Raw genomic sequence first — 20,778 nt, 5'->3', positions numbered from 1 at the left:
TCCGGTGCCTCGACAATTCCAAGTTGATAGCCTTTAAGCCTTCGCGCGATAGTCCACCTCGACCTGCTCCGCATCAGATTGATGCGCGGTAGTCTGTCCAGAGACCTCTGCATCGCCTTCCAGACTTTCCAACTCTGCTGGAAGCCTTTCTTTGACTAGAAGAGCAGCCCAAGTTGTTGCAGGTGCTCCGACGTAAAATACCACAACGGAAATAATGAGGTTCGTCATTAGGGAAGCGCTGCGAACGGAGCCAACGGCATAGGCCAAGGCAGACCCCAGCGATTCGCCTGAGCGAAGAACGCCCATGGACAGAGCGATCGTGTCGGCTTCAACGTCGAAGGTACCAAGAGTCCAGTAGAGCCACACACCAACGGTCTCATAGGCAATTCTGAGCAACATTACGGATCATTAGCAGACAAACACTTGCATGAAGGTGAGTCGACAAGAAAAGTAGACATACCGGTAGAGAACAAAGATCGCGAGTCCTTCTCCGTAACTGGCACTGCTCCAGTCAATCTGACCAGGGCTATGCTTTGCCCAGCGCTCCTGGACAACAAGGTTCCAGATCCAGACAAGTGTGAACAGCCCCAGCAAGAAATACCAACTCCAACGCGCTTGGGTGGTTCTCTTCAGGTGTTTAGTATCAAGCCACCATCCAGCAAGTACGTTGGAGATGGCCCCCACAACCGCAATGATGAACCCAGAGAGAGTGCGAGCGCGAACTGTGAAGTACGCAGCCATGTAGTTGCCTTGGTACGTGACGCCCCATTGCGCAGTGATGAAGGCTGGGATTAGTAGCAGAACTTCTCTGCGCTTGAACTGGGCAAGAAACCCTCTGAACTGGGTCTTGAAGGATCGCTGGGAATTGGCAAAGATAGGCTTCTTCCCGTCCTTGCGCACTAGCTTGTCCGGAGGTGCCAGTAAGAGCGAAAGGGGTAACCCCAGACATTGGATGGCAACCAGAACAAGATATGTAGACGACGAAATGGCGCCAGTAGTGTTGCTGTCTTTGTTAAGGGCAAGCTGAATTGCGGTGGCGATGATAGAGCCAAGTTTACCAAGGGCCATCCAGATACTGACTACACTCTTTGTCAGCAACAAGTAGTTGGAAAGATCGCGACGTTGGAGTCGGTTGAACATACTGCAGGTACCTCGACGAGCGACTTCTGGGTAGCCGACAGCTATGGCTGCCTCACCTGGCCATAATGCGGATGCCTACTTTTTGTCAGACAACTCCCAGAAATGACCAAGAGCTCGATTACATACTGAGATACCACAAGTCACCGCACCAAAGATCAAAAACCACTGTGTTCCCCAAATGGAGTTACAGTATAGTGCGGCTGAATATGGTACATAGCCTATCGTTCCGATGACAACAATCCACTTCATGCCGATCAAGTTACCGACCATACTCGCTATGGGCGACAATACGATCATGATGCTGTGAGTATGTCAGTGCGAAACTCAGGCTTCTCGTGTGTATTGTTCAGCGGAGACTTACACAAAAGTGACTACATTCACTGCGTTGATGACGTATGGCTCAGCTTGGCCGCCAGCCCCCAAGTCTAACGTAAAATAATCTATCAGTATTGGACTTGAGGAGCTCCGCACCTGGTCTACTTACTGTTCATCGCCGTCCATATTCCAGGCTGTGTGAAGCTGATAAGACCAAGTAAAACAGCTTGGAAAATGGTGCCACGGAAGACATCATGGGTTTTGCTATCACCTTTCGAAGACTGAAGGCCGAGTTGCGACATCTTTGCGGCTCTTCCCAAATTTGAAGACGTACTGAATCAAGCTGCCCGATGTCGATTAAGTGGCCTGGCGGGGGTTTTAAAGCGTCAAGTAGAACTCACCATTAGTGATCCGCCAACGCGCGATAACGGCATTGCGCTATGGAAGGTCTCGATGATACCACGCGCCAAGTGGATGCGGGAGGTCGACCCAGCATCTTTGAAAGCACCTCTTGCTTTCTATTGCGGCAATATTCAGGTTAAAGAGTGGACATTCGAGATAATCCCAACGATAGATGTGCTGCCAGGCAAGGGTACTTTTCCCGACATCTATCCGAGAAGCGGTCACGCCATAACCCTAGTCCAGTCGTCACTTCAAGCCCAAATCAAAGGATGCAAAGAGTCCTTATTGGCAGAGCATGTAGCTAATTCTCCGACTGAGAAATGCCAAACCTGATACATACGAGTAGATGAGGTAGGAAGAAAAAACGATCTGCAATGTTAACTTCCCATGTTTGCACCGTAAGTCCACCACATCTGCTCTGCGCTCAACGTCGTCAGAATCAAAACTAGAATTTTGGCTTTTGTGAAGTGATCTTACTCCGCGAAACTAACCTTGATACATTCTATTCAATACAGGTCGAAAGAAAAAAGCATGTCAAAGGTTTAATCTGACAGTACCATTACCACACAATTATAATAGTCTTGGGAGGTCACATTCGTATCCAACAGGTCACCATGTGGCTAACGACCTTCGCGAAAAGCACTCGTTTCTCCTCAAAGATACACGTAACAGAATGGGCCTGCAACAGTGCTCATAGCGTCCCGAATCTTAAGGGGCTGTCCGCCAACATATCCATACTCCAAGTAATCGTCCATTGTCGCATTGGCACTGGGCGGCTGATTCAAAAACGTGTGGGTTCCGCTCAAGGCAATCTCGCCGTATTGTCTCTCATGGGGCGAAAGCATCTGCCACATCCACCACACTCGATCAATCATCGAATGATGAAGATAGAAAACCGGGTCTCCTGGCGAAGTAAAAACGTCTGTTGGAGAGGGTCAGTGTCATTTGAACAGCCAGATTTCACATCGAAATGCATCCTTACCTCTTCCGGGGTCACCTCCGAGAGCATAATGGCCGCCACCGTGGATGCCTGGCATGAAACTAGTCAGAAGCCGCTCTGTTATTATGAAATTGGGTCTGGAATAAACATACCAATGTTGCCACTACCTGGGACACCTTGCATCTGCATCTGAAAGTCGTACACATTCTGGGGCTGGAGAATATTGGACAGAACCGCAGTGATGTTTGCATAGGCACGATTGACATCAGTCGTTAGATCCCGCTTGAGACAGCGAGGATTGTAAGATAAGGGTCCTTCGGGGTTTGACTCAGAAATACCACCGGGCAGATCGAGGGCAGCAGGACCAAGGTTGACAACCATATCCTTGAAGGGACCTGAGGTTATGCATCCTCCGCCGGTGCCGACAGGAAGCTCAACTGGAGGAAGGTCGTTTTGACCTCCAAGGACAATCGGTTCACCGCCAGGGATGAGCTCACCGTTTCCGGACATGGAAGTTTCACTCCCATCAAAGATAGGCGATTCTTCCATACCGGTAATGGCTGTCTTGGCCCAGTCCCAGTACTGCGATCATCAAACCGTCAGTCAATGCTGGTGCAAGATTTGAGGTTCGGCAAGCACTCACCGGCTGGGTGCCCTTATAGCCGCACTCGTTGCCGAGAGCTTCTTCGTATAGCCAGGTGAAGTATCGATGCCAAGACAAGAAGTTGCCCTGCACACGCAAGTCAGTCAGATTAGGTATATCTAAGAAACGACATTTGACTCACGGTGTAGTGGATGGTCAGAGTTTGGTTGATGTGGTTTGCCACAAAATCATCAAACCTCGTCTTCGCGCCTGACGCCTCGGAAGATGGGGTACGAGGCGGCTTGGACTGAAGACATTTGGCTGCTTTGATGTAATCGAGCTTCTCTTGTCTACTCAGCGAGCCCCTTAAAATAAAAAGTCAGCTCTATCATGTACCTAGTGAACACGCGCCCAGACCCGGAAAGGAACCTTGGATTAGGTTACGACAGAGGGTAACCAACCATTCCCGGCGGACTCGAACATTATGCCATGTGCAAATACTTCCACGTTTCTGAACCTCACCGCTTTCAATTTGCGACTTGGTCTCATCTAAGGCAGTCTGAGCAAGACTGGCCAGCTGTTGAAGTTCCTCGGCAGTTTCCTGGTCTATGTTGGGGTCTGTTAAACGGGAGTTGAACCTGGCTTGTGCGAAAGAGGCTGCGCTAAGAGCGGAAAGTCCAATGATTGAAAGCCGCATGTTCGAGAGCGATTGCACGTCGGCCTCGAAACATTGACAATGAATACGAAAGAGGTAAAGGCTCAACTTTGCGGAGCAGGCACAACGCAACCGGAAGAACGAGGAAACATGCACTGGACAGCAGACGTCGTCGGCTAAGATATATGTGCGCCCAAAGAACCGTTTATGGTCAAGGCTAGCGCTCTCAATGAAGGAAAACTAGAGCCCGATATACGGGTTACCGGCTATATTGCTTGTTCAGAACTTGGCAGGCAAAGGTAGAGTTTTTTCCAGCCTAGCTATGCGCTCTGGTAAGCACCAATGCAGCTGTGTAGCATCGCTAATGCAACTAATAGCTTAGCATGTCTTCGCCAACGAATCGCTAGGGATGAAATAGGTGCAACTCGCTTCAACCTACTGGGGGTAGGAGGCCGGTCCCTTGAGATTGCCAAGGTCTCGCGTAAAGATTTTGTCCCGTCCGAGTCATAAAACGTCTACAGGGATTCACCCACGTTTATGGTCACTCGCCCGAGATGACCCCGATCTAGACGAGTTCATCAAAACCGAGCTTATGTTAGAACCAGCAACATAAAAATAACAGCTAATTGGGTTCTTGGTGTGGAATGTAGGCTACACCAAGCTAACTGATTGGCCACACTTGATTTGTTATTCGCCAATGACCAGACGCTCAAGGACTAAACACAGCTGGGGAAGAAGTTTCTATATTCACTCTGCATGCCTCTATGTATAAATTCTAGAGCCCAGGAACGTAACAACGGAAGGGTTAAAGACAAAAACAGCCGAAGAATCCTTCAATATTGCGTTAGGTTTGAGTAGCGATTGATGGGACCTGGATTGTGGTTGTTGGCCATGTCTTCTTTTACGCTTAACCATCTGGCTTGACTCAGACCCTCACAGCCATAACTTGTATAATTGTCCTTGGAGTAAGAGGAGATTCAAAACAAATTAGTCAACGAATCTAACTAGCTATGGTCTAAACACACTATAAAGTTGTTCCGATATTGACCCTTGGTTTTCTCTCATAGCATGTCGTTTGCAGTTGGGATAGGCACTCCTAAGGCTTTGTAAATCTCCGCAACGTAGGTCCTTATGGCCTCGTTTCCCGCAGAGCCAGCGTCCATCTTGTTCATCGCGTAGGCAATGGTAATATGACGACCAACGTCATTGATGACCATTGAACCACCCCAACCTCCCCAGAAACAGAGCCTGCCCTCGGGTGTCCACGAGTCGATGATCGAATCACCATTTCCTCTGATGCCAAGACCAATTCCGAACCGAACGGGGATACCAAAGCAAAGATCATGGCCATAGTACTGTTCTGTAAAAATGAGATCGATGGTGTCTTTTGACAAGAGTCTTTTGGTTTCGTCGCCAACTGTGAGGGCTCTCGACCAAATCTTAGCGATCGCTTGACTATTCGAGTGACCGTTCGCTGCGCCAATCTCGGCTTTCCTCCAGGGCCCTGTGTTTGCGGCACTGGCATCCGGAATAGGCTGCAACAACTTGGCCTGCAGAGAGTCAGGGTCAATCTTGGGCGCCACTATGAAGTCGGATGGAGGAAGGGGAGGGGGAATCAGCTCCGCAATGCGGTGCCAGTCTTCTTCCTTAGCGCCGATTTGAAAGTCAGCATCGAGGGGACTTGCGATCCTTTGGGACACAAACTCCCGGAGAGTCAGCCCTGTCTTTCGGTGCACAAGCTCTCCGATCATGTACCCGTAGGTCCAGGCGTGATATCCCGAAGCCGTGCCCGGTTCCCAACGAGGCGGCTGCTTCTCAAGCCTCGACACTGTCGCGTCAAAGTCGTACATATCTTCATATGTGATTGGGTCCTCGAAAACCGCAAGCCCTGAAGTGTGTGATAGCAGGTGGCGGACTTCGATATTCTCTTTCCCGTTCACGGCAAACTCTGGCCAATATTTTGATACTTTGTCGTGCGGGGACAGCTGCCCATCATTAACGAGAAGAAGGACAGCAAGGGCGGTGATTGTCTTTGTCGTCGAAAAGACGTTGACGATTGTGTCTTCGTTCCAAGAGCAGCTGCGGTTGGCGTCTGCAAAACCTCCCCATAAATTGACAGCCTCTTCACCACCAATGTTGACGGTAAGGGAAGCACCCAGTTCTTGTCCAGATTCAATGAATTGTTGGAACTTGTTGCGGACTCCCTGAAACTTGGAATCGCAGTTTCCGTGTGTTTGGGTCATCTTGAATGCTTAAAATGTTGGCTGTGGAAGGAACAAGAGCTTTAGGTAGTGAAAACAAACAGAAACAAGGCAGGAATCAGTTTGAGTGGGTTTCTTGCTACTTATGGAACTATGAGAGCTGTGAGATGCCAGGATTATCAGTACATTTGTTGCCTCTGGATGTAGGCTTACTCATAGTTGCCAAATGTAATCACCTACATATGTACAGCAACGGCGCGGGGGATCAGCTTGCCATCGGGTCCAAAAGCGGAGCGGGTTCTTTCCACTTTCCCGTTGTGGCGGCTCATCAGATTCGACCCGCAAAGAATGGTCAACGAGTTACTTGAGAACGTGGGAACCAGTAAAGCAGATCATGTTCAATTGCCGCTCTGTGTCTTGGTTGACAAATTGTTAAGCCTGGTCGCGGCAGGGTCTCTTTGCGTGGTCTCATAAGCCTCAGGTAGACCATGCCGTGTTAGGCACCACATCCGATGCGTTGCTATCCGAAGAGTTCGGTACATGAAGAAACATTCCAGCTGCATGTTGATCGTTTGTCCTAACTCCACTCTAGAACTAGTGTTAAAAGTAGAGGAGTTAGAACCTGCGTTGCTGCTAACCCTAGTCGCTAGTGGGGACTCAAAAGCGAGGACCTTTGGAAAACCCACTGTCCCCTGCATAGTCAAGTTGTCAAACACCAACACAAGGCCTGAACAAACAACTGCTAGTGGTTATTTGCAGTCTTCTAGCCCTACAGGAAAGATGCCGCAAACATGATTATGCGGAGCCTCAGATGTATTAATCACCCTCTGATCAGACAAAGATTTAAACAAGAGATTTGATAAGACTGAATTAGGTTCCAGCCAACTACTTGAAATACAAAAACTGTTGAACTAACATCATGTCTAGGCATTAACTATGTACGTCGATAAGAATGAGACGCAATTGTGTGATAGCTTAGGAATCTTGTTAAAGCAATTCTGATACTCGTGCAGTAAAGGCCTTCTGAAAACCTACTAACGTGTTCAAGAGATCACGTTAAAATGGTTGAAAGTGACTTATCATGCATGGGAGAAATAAACTGGATACGTTATAGGAAATCTTTTATCACGGTAACAACATTCAATGACTCCGCTATCTTGTTTGACGCGTTGAAGACAATGTAGCAAGGATACTCGCGAGTTTTCCCACGAGAATGGATGGCTGTGTCGGTTTCTATTCAGTCGCCATTGATACACTCCTGTATTAGTAGCAACGGGTCTGTGACGTCGTGAACTGCCGCTCAGCACTTACCGAGACCAAGGTGCAAGCTTTGAAGCAGTGAGAGCCACCGGAGTTTGGTCACTTGGCTCGACCATGTTTATGCACTTAAGCAGACTTCACGCTTCTTTCCCTCTGACCAACATTGGTCAGAAACAATTGAAGCTTTGGACCTGCTTCATAACCTGGAAAACCGAAGTTAGGATTTGGAAAGAACACTACAGGCACCAGAGTCGATGTCCATGTTTCACTATCTCAGATTCGCTGGGGCGTCTGATTGTACCACCCGTCCTTCCGGTGCGAGTGTGAACACCGTGCGAATGAAACACCCGACGCATTGGCGCGAGGATTCGAGACGGGACGATTCTAGGCGCTGGGTTGGCAGGGGTTTTTTTTAGCGAACGTTGGTGATAAGATTTCTTACCGTCCTACACTATTGGTGGTAAGAGATCCCTAAGGTTTACCCTTCAATTCCTCATCAAGTGTCTGGAGTAGTACCGTACAGTATTGAAGATGATTAATGCAGTTGGGACTCGGGGTTGTCGCACATTCTAAGGGGATATTCTTCGACATGAAATTTGGCTCGACAATCTGAAGCACTTTTGGTTCAGGTAGGATGGCATCCATCACAGGAAGCCTGAGCACTCGCACAACAAACAGTTGGGCAGAAAGTTCAGAAACCGTCGTAAGTTAGCCAAAGTGCATTTCACGGTGGAGTTTCAAGTTTCACTGAGCCGAAATTTCCAGATCGCCCGACTCAACAAACAGATATTTGCAAGTAAAGAGTTGCTAGGCGCACGAGCGCATTGCCGGATTTCGCTTAGCATTGGACCCAAGGTTCCATCGCCCCGTCTCGCTAAGTGCCTGCTGTTCGGATATAAGCAAAAAGAAAGGATCCTGTCACCACCTGAGTGGTAGCTTTTCCTCTTTAATCCTGACCTTTGCCCCTTTTACCACGTGGTCCTTCGCGTCTCCGTGTTTCCTGTTAACAACGTCGCAGAGTCGAATGGCGAACTTCAGTCGTTAGCGACCTGGTGCACTCTGCTGCTGGCCCTGTTCATATTCTCTCATTCTGTTCCTGTGTGTTCGCTTCGTGTGTACATTTATCAGTAACCTGTATTTTTTTTATCATTCTCTAGCGCCGCAACGATGAGCTCAGGTCTAGTCCCGCGGGACGGGATGGGCGAGGAGCAGGACCCCATGCTCGGGGTCAGATCATCGTCGGAAACCGACGTGGAGGATCGCCTGCTGTCCGACACAGCCGGATTCAGTGAGAAGGACAACTACAAACGCCATGCGGGGCACAAGAAGACCTTCAGGTGGATCATGGTCCTCACTTGCATCTCGATTCTGACGTTTATTCCTTTCATCTTTGCTCAATTCTTCAATGTGCAATCCAAGGTGCAGCCATCGGAGCCTGCCCACGATGAGGACAATCATTCAGACGAACAACAACAACAAAGTCCTCCGCCACCGCCACCACCGCCGCCCGAACCAGTTCCGGAGCTGACGACGACGATAACACCGACAATCACATCATCCCTGGTTCCCACACAAACACCAGCAGTGAAGTTGACTCCAGAACAGGAATTCGACTTAAAAACGGGGTTCAATGTTTCAAAAATGACTTCACTCCGGGAGTATGTGTTTAACATCACCCGAGAACAGTACTCGCCAGATGGATTTGAGAAATCGATGATCAAAGTCAACGGACAATCCCCTGGGCCTCTCATTGAAGCAAACACGGGTGATACGATCCGTGTCACGGTCCATAACCAAATGCCGGAGGAGAGCACGACGATTCACTGGCACGGCATCGACCAAAGGAATTCCGTGTGGATGGACGGTGTCCATGGAGTTACTCAATGTGCCATTCCTGCCGGCGAAAGTTTCACCTACGAGTTCAATGTCACCGATCAACGAGGGACGTTTTGGTGGCACGCTCACGTTTCGGTTCAAGTTACGGATGGACTCTTTGGTCCTTTGGTGGGATAGCCCTTCATCCCCCAATCAACCCCCACACTGCTGGTTGCCGTGTTGAGGTATGCATTGGATGTGTCGTTACTAATTTATTTTGCCTAGATCATCCATGACCCTGATGAAAAAATCCCACCTGTAGATGACGATAAGATTCTCATGGTCGGCGACCTTTTCCACGAGTATGGAAGCACTGTATGCACCCTTTCACAATACAAGTCTCACCATGATGCATGGCTAACACTTCACTTAGCTTCTTTCTCAGTACTTGAGCGCCAATCCGCCTTGGGCCCCTAAGAAGCCGGGCAGAGAACCTCCCCCGGACAACGTCATCATTAACGGCAAGAACACTTTCAACTGTTCTAAAGTGGCAAGCAACGATGACGGCAAAGGGAAATCTAGTGAAGACCACAGTGGCCATAACATGGAAAACATGCAAGGTCATGGCATGGGAGACCATAACTCGGTCAGAGATCCCAAGTGTACCTGGGGCTCTCTCTTCAACACACGAATCACAAGCGGATCAAAGGCTCGTCTGCGTCTCATCAACCACGGCACATCGACTCCTATATTTGTAACGGTTGACAACCATATTCTTGAGATTGTCGAGATCGACGGCGTCGAAGTGGCTCCGATCGCAACCACACGCGTGTACATGAACCCCGGCCAGCGCTACTCCGTCCTCGTTCACGCCAACCGGACTGCTGGGAACTACCTAATACGCGCAGACGCTGCCGTTCGATGCTTTCACATGTCCCACAAGAACCACAAGGGCATGTCGGGAATGCACGGTACGCCCTTCGGTGCTACCGCCATTCTGTCATACGACGAGACGGATGTTGGCGCCGTGCCGATTGGTAAGGCATGGAACCTGGACAGCAAGTCGAACCCTGAAATCGGCAAGGAGCCATGGGGAGACCGTTGCGAGGATCTGCCGTTCAATTTGCCAAAGCCGATGAGAAGCAGGCCTGCCTACGACGTTGGCGAGAGGAACTACCATTACTTTACGTTCAGGCAAGACCGTATAGGGGACGTTGTTCGTACGCATGTGAACCAGGTGAGTACTTTTGCTTTTAAATCTCTCATGATGGCAGAACCGCTGATGATTGCAAGACTCTCTATACTCCACTCAAGGATGACGCATCACTTTGGAAGGTCCTGCAGCAAGACATTACGCCAGAGAACCTGAATTCGCCGCAACCAAAATTGGACTTTGGGAAGGACCAGTTCGTTCTGGTGTCCCAGGACAATAAGGCTGCTCAAATCGTAGTGAATTCTGACGCTATGATGGTACACCCTTGGCACTTGCAGTAAGTTGATCCCGTTCGATTCCAAAGAGGATCGAGACTAACAAGTCTTCAGTGGTACGTACTCGGCATATCTCGTCTACTTTGACGTTCGTGGAAACTAACCAATTTAGGTCAAAACTTCCAAGTCATTGGATGGGGCAAGGGCTTGTTCGGAGCCAGCAAAACGACCTGGAACTTCGACAATCCAATGCGTCGTGACACAATAACGATACCAGGCTTTTCGCACATTGTAATTCGCATTCTTGCAGACAACCCCGGTGTCTGGGCTTTCCACTGTCACTATCTCTGGCACGCCGAAGGTTAGTTTACGCTTCCCATCCTACATATGCTTGATAGCGGCTAACCTTGAATCCATAGCTGGCATGTTTATCTCGATTGCTCAACGGATGGGTGAGCTCTCAAACATGCTGGGCACGCTAGACGCAAACGGTGATGTTGAAGCCATCAAGAAGAAGTTTTGTCCCATGCCGAACGCACAAGCTGTTCCCGCTCTACCCGCTCAGACTGCTAAACCGGCCAGTTTTGCATGACGAATAGGGTCAAAACAAGGATATCGATCGAAAACCACTGTAGTATTCAAGTAGCGCAAATATAAGCTAGTTTGCTAGTGCATACCGATATGATGTCTTATAACATTGGCAAAACGGCATAAAACCGTGTAGCAGAACTAATTTTCCAGAGCTGGCCAAAGGTTCTGTCCTAGTCAACCAAGCATACCACACCAATATTGATTCTTTCCTTCTTTAGTGATGACTTTACAACATGGGCTCATGAGCTCTCAGTTTCCCGTATTTGGGGCCGGGCCGACAGCCTTTATGGTCTTAGTGGCGTTATTACAATCTGGAAGGACAGGAAAGATAATAACTCATCATGTTTTGCCTCCTTGATTTAGCAAAAAGTGAGATTCAGGGGATCTGAGACGAGCTAGTAGCTAACCGAATTGCGTTTAGGGCCTAGGGTGATGAACTACAAATCCTCGTTATTGGTCGAAGGCTGTGTTATGTCGGCTGTCATTGAAGCCAAGATACCCTTGCGTTGGACGGCTCCCTACCCCACAAACTTCCAATTAGCTCGAGGTTGGAAAGCCCGACCCCTTTATAAAGTTTAACACCTGCATCGACAGTTGACTGACCACGACTAATAAGGAACCGGCAACTTCGGGATGCAACATGGCAATTTCCCTCTCAAATAAGATCTCTTTCTACTATCATGGCTAATTCTCGCGACAACGGTAGTGTCGGACGAAGAAAAGTTCTTGATATTAAGGGTGCCTAGTAATCTATTTGAATGTTGTTCAAATGGTCTCGCTTCGGAGGCTTGGCCAATCAGACAGCCACAGGAATACGCCTAGCGCTACTATATCAAGCTCTCCTCCCATTGCATATAAAGTAGCAACTAGTAGGTCACAAGTGTAAATGCTATGTTATCCTGGGGGTGATGGGCTACAAACTCGCTCTCGTCACTTTGATATCGCGAGGTGCGAGGCAGCCGAGGTTACTACCTAGATGTCCAGAACTTAGGAATTGGATCCATTATCAGCACCACACTACCCTAGCACAGTAGTGCCGGACTATTGAACTCCGAGCAGATCGTTGGAGTATATACAGGAGGCTACTCCTGTTCAATGTCCTATACATGCTTCATTAGTTGCGACATTCCCAAGCGCCAAGACTGAAGCCGACAGAAGTGAAGACGCCAAAGCCATGGCGAAGACATCATTGCTCTTCCTCCTGAGCTCGCTCCTCTCAGGGGCTGTTCAGGGTAAAGAACTTTACAAGACATACATCGTCCAGATGCGGGACACCCAAGCTACTGGTCTCCTCCGCAGATCTCTCATCGACGCCTCCCTGGAATCCGTTTCTGCCGACCCCGCCAATGTGTTGTACACTTACACGAACACAATCAACGGATACGCTGCTAAGTTCACCGACGAGCAGGCCAATGCAATGAGAAATCAGGCCAATGTTCTGTCAGTCACTATTGATAAGGTGAACCACCTCCACACTAGCAGGTCGCCGGCCTTTCTTGGATTAGAGGACGCAGCACTTCTTGGCACCGGATACGGTACCGAACAGGGTACCTATCTCGATGAGACAGATGGCTTCAACAGCTCCAACCCTGAGTCAAACCTCGTCATTGGAGTCTTCGATACTGGGGTCTGGCCGGAGAGACCAAGTTACAAAGATGATGGAATGGCTCCCATCCCGTCCCATTGGAAGGGCGAATGTGATGAAAGCGCAGATTTTCCGGCCAGCAGCTGCAACAAAAAGCTCGTCGGTGCCAGGGTCTTCTATAAAGGCTACGTCGCTGCAGTAACCAACGGCACCGGGTCATTTAATTGGACGGGACTGTACCAATCCCCTAGAGACGACGATGGTCACGGCTCGCATACTTCTTCCACTGCAGCTGGTGCCATAGTGCCCAACGCCAGTATTTTCGGACAGGCGTCTGGTACTGCCCGTGGCATGGCCCCAGGCTCTCGTATTGCCATGTACAAGGTGTGCTGGCCGCAGGGTTGCTTGAACTCAGACATCCTCGCTGCCATGGACAAGGCTATCGAAGACGGTGTCAACGTCATGTCTCTCTCTCTTGGATCTGATGAGCCTTTCTTCGATGAGACTGACGCTATCAATGTTGGTTCCTATGCTGCGATGCAGAAAGGAATCTTTGTTTCAGTGTCTGCTGGCAATGGGTGAGTTTGGTTCCCTGGATCAAATGATATATTACATCAGTACTGACCCCCGATTCAAGCGGACCTGGAGCTGGGACGGTTACTGCGCTTGCACCTTGGATCCTCAGTGTCGGGGCGAGTACTATCGACCGCGACTTCCCTGCTACCGTTACTCTTGGAAACGGCAAGAACTACACCGGCTACTCCCTCTACAGCAATGGTTCTGTCCCTGATATCAAACCGCTTGAAGCCGGTGAGGTGCTTCCTCTTATCCACGCCAGCCAGGCCGGCAAGGGCAATACCACCAGTGCGTCGCTCTGTCTGATGGATAGCCTTGACCCAGCTAGGGTTTCCGGGAAGATCGTTGTCTGTGTCAGAGGACAGAACGGTAGAGTCGAGAAGGGAGGAGTTGTCAAAGCCGCTGGCGGACGCGGTATGGTGCTCGTCAACGCTCCCGAAAACGGTGCTGAGTTGATTGCCGATGCGCATGTTCTCCCGGCTTTACAGCTCACTGCCACGGATGGAGCCGAAGTGCAGACTTATGCAAAGACCGGCAACGGAACGGCGATTTTGGATTTCCAGGGCACTCGACTTGGGGTTTCCGCTCCACTTATGGCCGCCTTCAGTTCACGTGGTCCGAACCTCCCAGTGCCCCAGCTCCTCAAGCCAGACATCACTGGCCCAGGTGTTTCTATCCTGGCAGCTTGGGCAGACAAGGGCCCTACGGGTCTCGACGCCGATACTCGAAAAGTTGATTTTAATGTCATCTCCGGTACATCAATGTCTTGCCCACACTTGAGCGGAGTCGCGCTTTTCATCAAGGCTAGACGTCCGCTGTGGAGTCCTGCTGCCATCCGCTCGGCCATCATGACCACGGCTTACACTACCACGAAGGGTACTCAATCGCCACTGCTGGATTCGTCGAACTCTCAACCCGCCACGCCTTTCGATTACGGCAATGGTCACGTGGAGCCAGTCGCTGCCTTGGATCCTGGCCTCATCTACGACATCTCCCCCAGCGACTACCTCGGCTTCCTGTGTGCCGTTAACACTACGTCGGCTTTCATCGCCGGAATCACAAGAAGCAACTATACTTGCAACTCCAACCAAACCTACAGCACTTATAACCTAAACTACCCTTCTTTTTCCGTTTTGTACGATAATCCTCTGAATGGGACCTACACGACGACGCTCAAGCGCACTGTGACCAACGTTGGCGATCCCGGCAAATACAAAGTCCACGTTTCGCTCAATGATCCTAGCTTGGTCAAGGTCTCCGTGAAGCCTGAGACGCTTTCCTTTGTCGCGCAGGGTGAGAAACTGAGCTACGAGGTTACCGTGACGATGAGCTCACCGCCCAGCTGGAACGCCACGTCTTGGGGAAGGCTTGTGTGGTCTGATAAGACTCATGTGGTAGGCAGCGCCCTGTCTTTTGTATGGGGGGTTGACTACTGAGATCTCGTCTTCTCATACTCAAGTGTTGAGATGAGCATTTATCATTGGTGCATTTGCACCGGTCGCTGTTCGTAAACCAACAGTTTTTACATTCCCTTCTACAATGATACATTTTAAGCACCGCTCTCATTCGGTTGTGTTTTCTCTTGTAGAGAGCGGTATCAAAATCGACAATAAATCCCTTTTCTACGTAAGAATCTTTTCAGCTTCTTAGCAATCTTGACATCCATCGGTGACCCAAGAATGGTAAAGTTGCTTGGGTTGCTGCCTGTTAATTAGATTGTACTTGGCACCTCCGTCAGCGCTAGCATCCTTTCTGCGTGGCTGGGCGATAGCGAAATTTAAAGGATCAAAGGCAGCAGAGGGTTTAAGGATGCTGAGATGATGACCGTTGGTGCCAGAACGAACTGTCAAGGGGTAACATAGACAGGATTGACCACCAATACGAGGGGCAATAACACGCTAACGATGCATGGCGTGTGGTCCCTGCGTAAGCTGACTGTGATGGTAGCCATAACCAATTGAAAGCCATGTCTGACTAACTTGAATGATATCGTGACCAGACTTCTAAAGCTCGAAGCAGGTATTTGAGGCTAATTGAGCATTTAAGTTGAATGGGCGCCATTACAATATTTGAGTTTTGGACCGTTTGAGAGCAAACACGAATTTAATCAATTCGTATCTCTCCGCTTTTCTAAGTTTTCCAGACCGAGGAATCGCAGACTTTCTACTCGGATAGTTAAGACACTCATTTCAGTACCCAGGTCACCCTGGCCCTTATGTGCCGTCAACCCGGTAGCATTCCTTTTTTATAAGGATCGCCTCTTGACAGCGGAAACTCTTGGCTGATCTAATTTTACTCGGCGAGCGACGGCTCCCGTTCACTTATATGACCTCTTCCCGCCAACCCGTCACTTCTTTTGCACCAATTCACAACACTTGTCACGCATTTCGAGATGAGCCGCACGTTCCATTTGCTGATGCTCTTGCATCTTGTGGGCTTCAGCTTTGCTCTGCCTTCGAGCATCGAGGTTGATCTCATCTTCCCGCGAAACGACTCCGTTTACAAACCCGTTTGGCCTTTTCCCATTGTTTTCGCCGTTCGCAATGCCTCACAACTTTGGATATCCGACAACGAGTATTTCGAGTTCTGGGTGAAATGGGATTTGACGGGCTACACCGACATCAACGACTCAGAGACCGGGCAATTGTTCTCATCCGGTGTTTGGCAGACAGACAAGCGCAATGAAACCACCAACAACACCATCACGGTCATCGATGCCTCTCGCAGAGACTTGGTTAACGCAACACAACGGCAATTCCAACTGAAATACACGACGACATTGTTCGCTTCCTGTCCCATCAACGCGACGGGTGAAGGCGCGGATTCAAAACCGCAAGACGTCTCTTACGCAGGCAATGTAATCTTTACGACGGACCCCAACGCCGGACAGCTTCCTGCCATTGCCGACACAAACGCATGCCCGGCTTTCGTTGGAAGTTTTGAGGTGACCGGCTCTCAAGAGGACTTGGGCACCCTTTGCCCTGTAGTGTCCTCGGACTCGCCAGCTTCGGATGCTTGCGGGCTGAAGATGGATGAGGCCCTGGCGAACGAAGTCGAAGAGGCCATGCTTGACCGCGCCAACTGTTCGCAAGGGACTTGGCCTGACCCTGAGGGAAAACTTTCAGCAAAATCCTGTAATGCGGCCAGCAGCAGTGGTGGCGCCAAGGTACTCGGCGCTCTTGACGCGAAGGTCTCGGCGCTCGTGTTGATCTTGGCCGCGTCCTGGGCATTAGTCTGATAGTCTGGCTAGACCCACACACAAGAGCGCCCAAGAAATGCCGACACTCGGTCGTACCTGATTTGGAGCACTAGAGTCTCTTGGCTGGTCAATGACAGGTTTCCTCAACACAAGCGGTTTGTAGATATTTTGGAATTGTTTGCAAGCTAGAGGGGTGTTTGGTAGAGAGATATCCAATAAGAGATGGCCGGAGTTTGGAGTTTAGGAGGCGGGTTGTTTTAGAGTTGGTCACTCACAGAACAGAGTAAGGAGTTGCAGTGCACGTTACACATCAGACATGGGACGATTTATCAAATGCATCGCAAACAACCACTTCAATATCATGTACTAGCTCATTGCTTGTGATTTTGCATACGCTCAAGATGTCGTCTTGATTACAGTACTATCGATTATCCGACATCACTCATGCCTCGGGAGTGCCGACAATAGCCTTTCGCGATACTTTCCAACCCTAAGCCATGTAACGATAAGCTTCAAATTGCCGCATTTTTGTAGAACAATGTGAGTCAAGCGATAAGGACGCCACTCTCGAGTTTGGGTTTTGCTTGAAGGTGTTGAGTCAAGTCTCATCCCTGATCGACTATCAAGTTTTCACAATTGTAGCATACAATTAGTTTTAGTCAAGATGCATCTTTTCTTTTTGTGGCAACCCTACGTCGGCGCCTACCAAACACCGCATCCCAAGAGAAAGGAAGCATCTGTCAATTATGGGATGCAAACAGGGTGAAGCATCACAATCAACAAAGCCACTGAAAGATGTATGATAGTTCTCATACCGGAATCTAGCCCTTCTATCCATAGGAGCCTTTCTGGCCCTTTTCATTTAGCTGATTTTCTCGTTCCATCGAGGCTGTAGCTTCGGCGCCTTGGATTCGTCACTCGTTCAACGTACGTAAGACCATTATGCGCCTCTTGTGACAAAAGTGATCTGACAAAATTGAAGAAGTGGAAAGAAGTAACCGTCAGTTCGATTCAGTTTGAATCTGTTGAGGATGGCGAACTGGTCCCGGTAAAGTGGCTTCGTACAAGTTGTTCATGCCGACAATTCACATACTTCGACTCAAAATAAGAAAAGAAAGAAGGAGAGGGTAAGGGGGTCGCGTCCTGCATTTCAGGTGTTTATGCTAGGCCTATCACAAGTGCAGGTTTGTCATCGCCTGTATGCGCTGTGAGCTGCCAGTATTCACAAAGAACATCCATCGCTACTAGTCACGTGCAGGGACAGCAGCAGGTACTGTAAGTTTGAATTACGATTAATACTGTTCGCATTTATCGTACAAACAGTAAGACTCGATCATCATGACTGTTCTCTAGTTATGTACCATTCCCTTTCTGCGTTAAGACGTCCCCTAAGCTGTTTCAAAGTCGCTAAGTTTATCGTGCAACGAGTCAACTCTGTCCGAGAATGCTAATGTATAAAAGCTGCTGACTATAATTACTGTTGAGAATGCAGTTAACTCATTTGGTTTATTGGTCTCCAGACTACCCAGAAAACTATCTTCACCCAAAGCCCTGACAGGCTAGTTACAATGAACCATCTGAACGTATGCAATGGGACTCATCCGTCACATCAAATGGCGAATTCACAGTCATTACATTCATGCAGCAGTAACTTCACTAGAACGATAAAAAGCTTTTCAGCATGCCATTACGCCAATGTATTATCGTCTAGTAGCTTTTAGCTGAGCGATGATATCATCCCTTCATAACATCTGAAGTTGTTCATAAGCAGCCAAGTAGCGCGTTGACCTGCTTTCTAGAGATAAATATAGCAGAAAGGCGAGCCATCTATCGTGTTCAACAAGTCCTTGATAGGGCGGTTTTGTGTGAGAACGCCCATCTCAATGATGTCCTCCTTGGTGGCGTTACGACTCGGTGGCAAGTTGAGGATGGTGATGGTACCAGCGATCTCGAAGGCGTCCCGAAGGTGGAGAGCCTGCCAAAGCCAGTAAAGATGATCAACCATGGCATGATGGAGGAAGAAAGTAGGATCAGTCGGGGAGGCGTAGAGGTCGCTTGCATCGCCATTGGCAACGAAGTGGCCTGCGGCATGCATACCTATTGCAGAAGGTTAGTTCTGTCGCATTCACGTCTCTGTTGAGGACGAAAGCACATACCGAGGAAACCCTGGTCAAAACGGCCCTGTAACTCATCTTGGAAAGTCTTGATGTTCTTGGAGGCCTGGCCAATAGTGACATTGAGCAGGTTGGTCGGAGTCATCCAAGTAGAGGCCGTAAAGGCGCTCAAATCGCGGCGGAGGCAGCGAGGATTGTACGCCATAGGACCGTTGGGGTTCACCTCCAGGCCGCGCATGCCGGGGGAAACAGGACCGAGGTGGACAGTCATGCTATATACTGTTAGACAATCTGCTTAATTGCAATCAAAGGACGGCTTACTTGACGAGAGGGCCACTTGTCACACATCCACCACCATGGCCGGACGGCATAAATATTTCGCCAAAGGGGGAAAGGCTAACACTTCCGTTATGAGGCACATATGCACCATCGCCGCTCAAACTGGTCTCGCTGCCATCGTAGACAGGAGACTTGCGCGGGTCATCTGTGTCAGCAAACCAATTCCAGTAAGGCTGGGTTCCTTTGTACCCGCACTCGGTCTTCAGCGCATTCTCATACGCCCAGGTGTAGTAACGGTGCCAGGTCAGAAAGTTACCGGTGCCGTGAATGAAACTGGTCTGGTTGATATGGACGGCAACGAAGTCATCATAGCGGTTGCGGGCGCCTGGGGCAAAAGACGGATCGGACTTGGAGGGAGAGGTCAACATGCACTGCACAGCGCTGATGTATTCCTTGCGCTCCTTAATGGAGAAAGCAGCCCTAAGAACAGAAAGTCAGGATATGACATTCTGAAGGTAAGGATTGTCCGTCAGTGTCATCGGCTTACCAGTCTTTACGCACGAATGCGTTGGACAGGTTGCAGCCCTCACGCTTGGAGATGGTCCCGTCGGCCTCGGCGGCCTTTAGGTTCTCCATAGCCTGGGCTTGCAAGTCTGCAAGAATGCCCCCGGCGTCACGGGCCTCGAGGGGGGCATCGAGGGGCGCGGTGTAAGCGACAGCCGACAGGCCGAGGACGGCCATGATCTTGGCGGGATACATACTTTCTCGAGGATGATCGCACTTTGATTAAAGAATGTTCCGAATGCAAGCTGCCGCGTCACGAAGAGGGAAGAATCTGCAGGGGGAGAGGACGTGAAACTGGGGAGGAAAAGAGATGGGACAACGTGGTATTGGAGAACTCGAACGGCCTCTATATACACTGAAAATGTCTCCCTCACGTCGCTGCTATCACGGCAGCTGTGTCTACATGTAATCTCAGCGTGTCGGCTGCAGTCAGCTTGGCAGAACAAACAATCGCCACAGTTAGATTGGTCTGTAGATTTTAGTTTTTTAGTGCTAATGAACGCCTTGCATGAAGATGCGGTAAGGGGCCCTTGGACAGACTCGACTTCTTGCTCTGTCTATCGGTGTTGTCGTCCCATAGAGGAAAGACGTCCCCGCAAAGAACCCCTGATCCATGAGCGAAAGCCCGCGCGACTGACGCAGTGGGGCCTGAGGAAGAAATCCGATGTAACTTGACGGCCACTGGATAAATGGGACGGCGATGGGTGGTGGGTGGCGGATGGAGATAGAGAAGAACCTCCGAGGGAAGTATGGATGACCTGGTGCTTTGTGGAAGAAGTTCATTGTCGTCTTAAGGAAACCTTCAGCCTTAAAGCCAGATCCTCCAACAAGCGATACCCCATATCGACCGATCTGGAGATCCCGCAACCTTAAGCGTGTCTCGAAGCCAAACCTCCCTTCTGACAGGCAAACGAACTCCCGCAAACACGCTCAACACGGCACTTTCAATATTTCCCGAGCTGTGTGCCGTGCTACCGGTAACATTAGATGGTGCCGTGGGCTTCACACCCTCCATGTGTTTCCCGTATGCGGGTGTACGAAAGTGTCCTGTTGCCGCGGATTGTGTGTCCGCGCAGCAGTCGTTCCAACGCCGTTGCGCTACGAATAGTGTACGCTAGTCAGTCTCGTGAC

The 20,778-nt window shown here is 49.7% G+C and overlaps 5 protein-coding genes across 5 annotated transcripts; 3 read left to right on the top strand and 2 right to left on the bottom strand.

Annotated features, from left to right (window-relative positions):
• Nucleotides 1-33: 33 nt before the first annotated feature.
• Nucleotides 34-1,757, bottom strand: ColSpa_02139 (UNC93-like protein; the record flags this gene model as incomplete). Its single annotated transcript, XM_049268351.1, has 4 exons — nt 34-388; nt 461-1,086; nt 1,267-1,415; nt 1,625-1,757. 4 exons carry the CDS (start codon nt 1,755-1,757, stop codon nt 34-36), a joined length of 1,263 nt encoding a protein of 420 aa, XP_049124308.1.
• A 753-nt stretch (nt 1,758-2,510) lies between these two features.
• ColSpa_02135 (tyrosinase-like protein orsC) lies at nt 2,511-19,824 on the bottom strand (the record flags this gene model as incomplete). Its single annotated transcript, XM_049268347.1, has 9 exons — nt 2,511-2,779; nt 2,840-2,914; nt 2,950-3,379; nt 3,441-3,527; nt 3,583-3,745; nt 3,788-3,949; nt 18,532-18,787; nt 19,151-19,563; nt 19,631-19,824. 9 exons carry the CDS (start codon nt 19,822-19,824, stop codon nt 2,511-2,513), a joined length of 2,049 nt encoding a protein of 682 aa, XP_049124304.1.
• ColSpa_02138 (laccase-1) lies at nt 8,664-11,105 on the top strand (the record flags this gene model as incomplete). Its single annotated transcript, XM_049268350.1, has 6 exons — nt 8,664-9,500; nt 9,597-9,686; nt 9,757-10,548; nt 10,626-10,801; nt 10,854-10,891; nt 10,912-11,105. The coding sequence occupies 6 exons, from the start codon at nt 8,664-8,666 to the stop codon at nt 11,103-11,105; spliced, it is 2,127 nt and encodes a 708-aa protein (XP_049124307.1).
• On the top strand, nt 12,505-14,927 carry ColSpa_02137 (subtilisin-like proteinase Mp1; the record flags this gene model as incomplete). The annotated part of the gene is made up of 2 exons (XM_049268349.1): nt 12,505-13,493; nt 13,553-14,927. The coding sequence occupies 2 exons, from the start codon at nt 12,505-12,507 to the stop codon at nt 14,925-14,927; spliced, it is 2,364 nt and encodes a 787-aa protein (XP_049124306.1).
• Nucleotides 15,884-16,729, top strand: ColSpa_02136 (uncharacterized protein; the record flags this gene model as incomplete). Its single annotated transcript, XM_049268348.1, has 1 exon — nt 15,884-16,729. One exon carries the CDS (start codon nt 15,884-15,886, stop codon nt 16,727-16,729), a length of 846 nt encoding a protein of 281 aa, XP_049124305.1.
• Nucleotides 19,825-20,778: the final 954 nt, after the last annotated feature.

Source organism: Colletotrichum spaethianum (genome assembly GCF_022836535.1).
Source record: "Colletotrichum spaethianum MAFF 239500 DNA, contig04, whole genome shotgun sequence".
Lineage (NCBI taxonomy): Eukaryota > Fungi > Ascomycota > Sordariomycetes > Glomerellales > Glomerellaceae > Colletotrichum > Colletotrichum spaethianum.
The sequence above is the reverse complement of the archived record's forward strand: the minus strand, read 5'-3'. Positions and strand labels throughout refer to the sequence as shown.